At 39.4% G+C, this 3,188-nt stretch overlaps 1 protein-coding gene across 1 annotated transcript; it reads right to left on the reverse strand.

Moving 5' to 3' along the window:
- Positions 1 to 2,035: 2,035 nt before the first annotated feature.
- LOC130267377 (DNA damage-regulated autophagy modulator protein 1-like) lies at positions 2,036 to 2,946 on the reverse strand. Its single transcript, XM_056517039.1, has 2 exons — positions 2,776 to 2,946; positions 2,036 to 2,689 (listed from the first exon to the last, which is right to left on the reverse strand). Exons 1-2 carry the CDS (start codon positions 2,898 to 2,900, stop codon positions 2,164 to 2,166), a joined length of 651 nt encoding a protein of 216 aa, XP_056373014.1. The 5' UTR covers positions 2,901 to 2,946; the 3' UTR covers positions 2,036 to 2,163.
- Positions 2,947 to 3,188: the final 242 nt, after the last annotated feature.

Raw genomic sequence — 3,188 nt, forward strand, 5'->3', positions numbered from 1 at the left:
AACGCTTTCAGTTTTCCACCTACAGACCCATATGGGGGCTTGTTTTATGCGTTACCAATTTTACTTTGTAATGACATTAGTCATTTCACCACAAAATCTATGATGAAACCCCAAAAAATTGATTTGTGGGAAAAAAGTGGAAAAAACAAACAAACAAAAAAAATGCAATTTTGTAGTTTTTAGTGGCTTTCATTTGTACACAGTAAACTTTTCGGTATTAGTGACATATTTATTCTGTTGTTCCATATGGTTACAAGGATACCCAAATTATGTAGGTTTTATTTTATTATACTAATTTTAAAAAATACAACTACATGCACTAAAATTAGTATGTTTAAAATTGGCATCTTCTGACCCCTATAACTTTTTTACTATTCAACTTTTTTACTATATAGGAATGTATGAGGGCTCATTTTTTGTGCCATGGTGTGTAGTTTTTATTGTTGACATTTTTGTTTTGATGGGACTTTTTGATCGGTATGGGGTGTTATTTTGTCACAATATGGTGGTCTTATCCTGTTACTGTATGGAGGTGTTGCCCAGTCATGGTATAGTGGTGTTTTACGGTCACTGAATGGGGGTGTTATTCATTCATGGTATGCGGGTGTTATCCTGCCACATTATGGGGATGTCATCCTGTCAGTGATGGGGGTGTTAGCCGGTTAGGATATGGGGGGGGGGGTGTAAAACTGTAACTGTATGTTATCCATTCATGGTATAGTGGTGTTCTCCAGTCAATGTATGGGGGTTCTATTCATTCATGGCATGGGGGTGTTATCCTGTCACATTATGGGGATGTTATCCTGCCACTAATGGGGGGTGTTATCCAGTCATGGTATGGGGGGTGTAATACTGTCATGGTATGGGTGTGTTATAATGTCATTGTATGTTAGTGTTATACTATAACTGTATTGAGATGTTATGCTGCCATTTAAGGTTATTTTTATCCAGTCATGGTATGGGGGGTATTATCCTTTCACAGTATGGGGGTGTATCCCTTCACTGAGGAGGGGGGGGGGGGTTATCCTGTCACTGTATGGGGATGGTATCCTGTCACTGTTAGTGTTGAGCAGCATAGGCCATATTTGAATTCACGATATTTCGCGAATATATGGACGAATATTCGTCATATATTCGCTAAATTCGCATATTCGTAATATTCGCGTTATATTTTCGCATATGCGAAAATTAACGTAAACAAAAATTTGCATGTGCGAAATTTACCACATGCGAAAAATTTGCATAAATGAAAATTTGCATATGCTAATTTTCCCATGTGCGAAAATTCGTACGCCAGTCTCACACAGTAGTATTAGAGCCTTCTTTATACCACACAAGCTGGAAGCAGAGAGGGATAATCACTGTGATGTGTAATGTGAAAAAAAACAAAAAAAAACAATATTCGTAATTTCGAATATATAGTGCTATATTGGTGAATATTCGCAAATTCGCGAATATGCGATATTTGCGAATAATATTCACATTGCGAATATTTGCAAGCAACACTACTGTTGACCACCAGACGAAAGGGCAGCCGACACGCCCCTGGATATAAATATCTATATTCAGGATGGCTGTTTGCATACTGCCACCTATTTTAAGGAGGTGGATGTAAACAGCTATCTCGACTTTAACAGTTGCCATCTGAAATAATGGAAGAAGAACATTCCATTCGGTCAAATGAAAAGAATCCGAAGGAATTGTTCTTCCACACAAAAATGCCAGCAACAACTAGATAACCTGGAGGATCGTTTTAAACAAAAAGGGTATCCCAAACCCCTTATACAAGGAGCACGCCAGAGAGTGGACGAATTAGAACAAAGTGCTTGCTTGAAAAATAATAAACAAGGTAATGCAGAGGGGGGTTATAATGATGAATTTGATTCTGTTTTTCTAACTAGGTATTAGACTTCACACACCAATATTTTTATTTTTAATTTTTTTGTATAGGTAATATCACCAGCTCATATTATTGTGTCATGATTACTGGCACCATATATAGTCCCTCAGTTATTCTTCTTTAGATGGTTTTTCCGTGTCCTATGCAGTATTTCTCCCAGAAGTCCACTTGATGGCCCACGTGGTGGTCTACACATCAAAGTCATCAATTTTTACTCTAAGAGAGAGTGTGCAGCTGTTTCTGGAGACGGTCAACAATAACCTCTACATGGTGGAATAATAGGTCACGATGTTTATCAGGATCAGTAGAAGCATCACCCACTCGATGATTATGATGGGGATTTCACGGATCTCGTCCCAGTCTTCATCATTATAGAATAAATCCTTTAATGTTTCATAACCAAAATAGAAAATTACACAGACAAAAGTCAGGCCACAGCAGGTGCATCTACTATGGTGGATGACTTTTTTTGCTCCTTGTAATTTATACATCTGGATGGACTGTCCAAGGTAGTATAAGGCTTCACATGTAATTGAAATTATCGTGCTGACAAAGTGTATCCTGGGATATTCTTTGGGGGAAAATACATGCATGACAGCTGTGGCAAAACAGGAGGCCCACACAATGGCCAGCAGGATCCTCTGGATCAGGACCTGATGACCCCTGAACTCTTCAGTATGCATAACCATATACTTATAAATAAGAAAGGTTAGTCCCAAAGTGCCAATGGACATCCCTATGAATCCAATTCTGAATAATTTGCTTTCGGGAAAGAAATTTCCCACGTCACTGTGAAGGAAAAGAAACCAATGTTATTATGGATATTTCCTCACTCCCAACCCATGAAATAAGAATCATGTGCTTGTTTATCTTACCTGATGCTCATCAGTGGCGAGGCGGCATGGCCGAGGACGACCGTCATGATGTAACTGGTGGCAAGCCAGGCCGCACACCAAAACGCCAACAGGAGGGGGACAAACCCCAAACCTTTTAGCTCCATTTCAAACAAGTAGAAGAAGAAGACGCTAAGCTCACTAATCTCACTAAGCTCACTGGAACAATCTACAGACTGAAGGCTCGGGCGGCTGTCAGTGGAATGTCAGGACCCCAGTTGTCTATGACATCACATGTGACATGTCAGAATGACTGCTTGTTTCTTGGAGCTGCCATGATTTAGTATCTGCTATAGACAGAACCTGATGTTTTTACTATGGACCTTACAGACCCCAGAACCCAAGTAATTAGTGCAGGGGCTCCATTTTGATAATCTCATATTTCACATTATTTG

The sequence above is a fragment of the Hyla sarda genome, chromosome 4, assembly GCF_029499605.1.
Source record: "Hyla sarda isolate aHylSar1 chromosome 4, aHylSar1.hap1, whole genome shotgun sequence".
NCBI lineage: Eukaryota > Metazoa > Chordata > Amphibia > Anura > Hylidae > Hyla > Hyla sarda.

Bases quoted from the DNA above. Each gene is read 5' to 3' on its own strand.
- LOC130267377 (XM_056517039.1), bottom strand. From the start codon at position 2,900: ATGGAGCTAAAAGGTTTGGGGTTTGTCCCCCTCCTGTTGGCGTTTTGG. The intron at 2,690-2,775 runs GTAAGATAAACA...TTTCCTTCACAG, and splicing joins TCGCCACTGATGAGCATCAG to TGACGTGGGAAATTTCTTTC.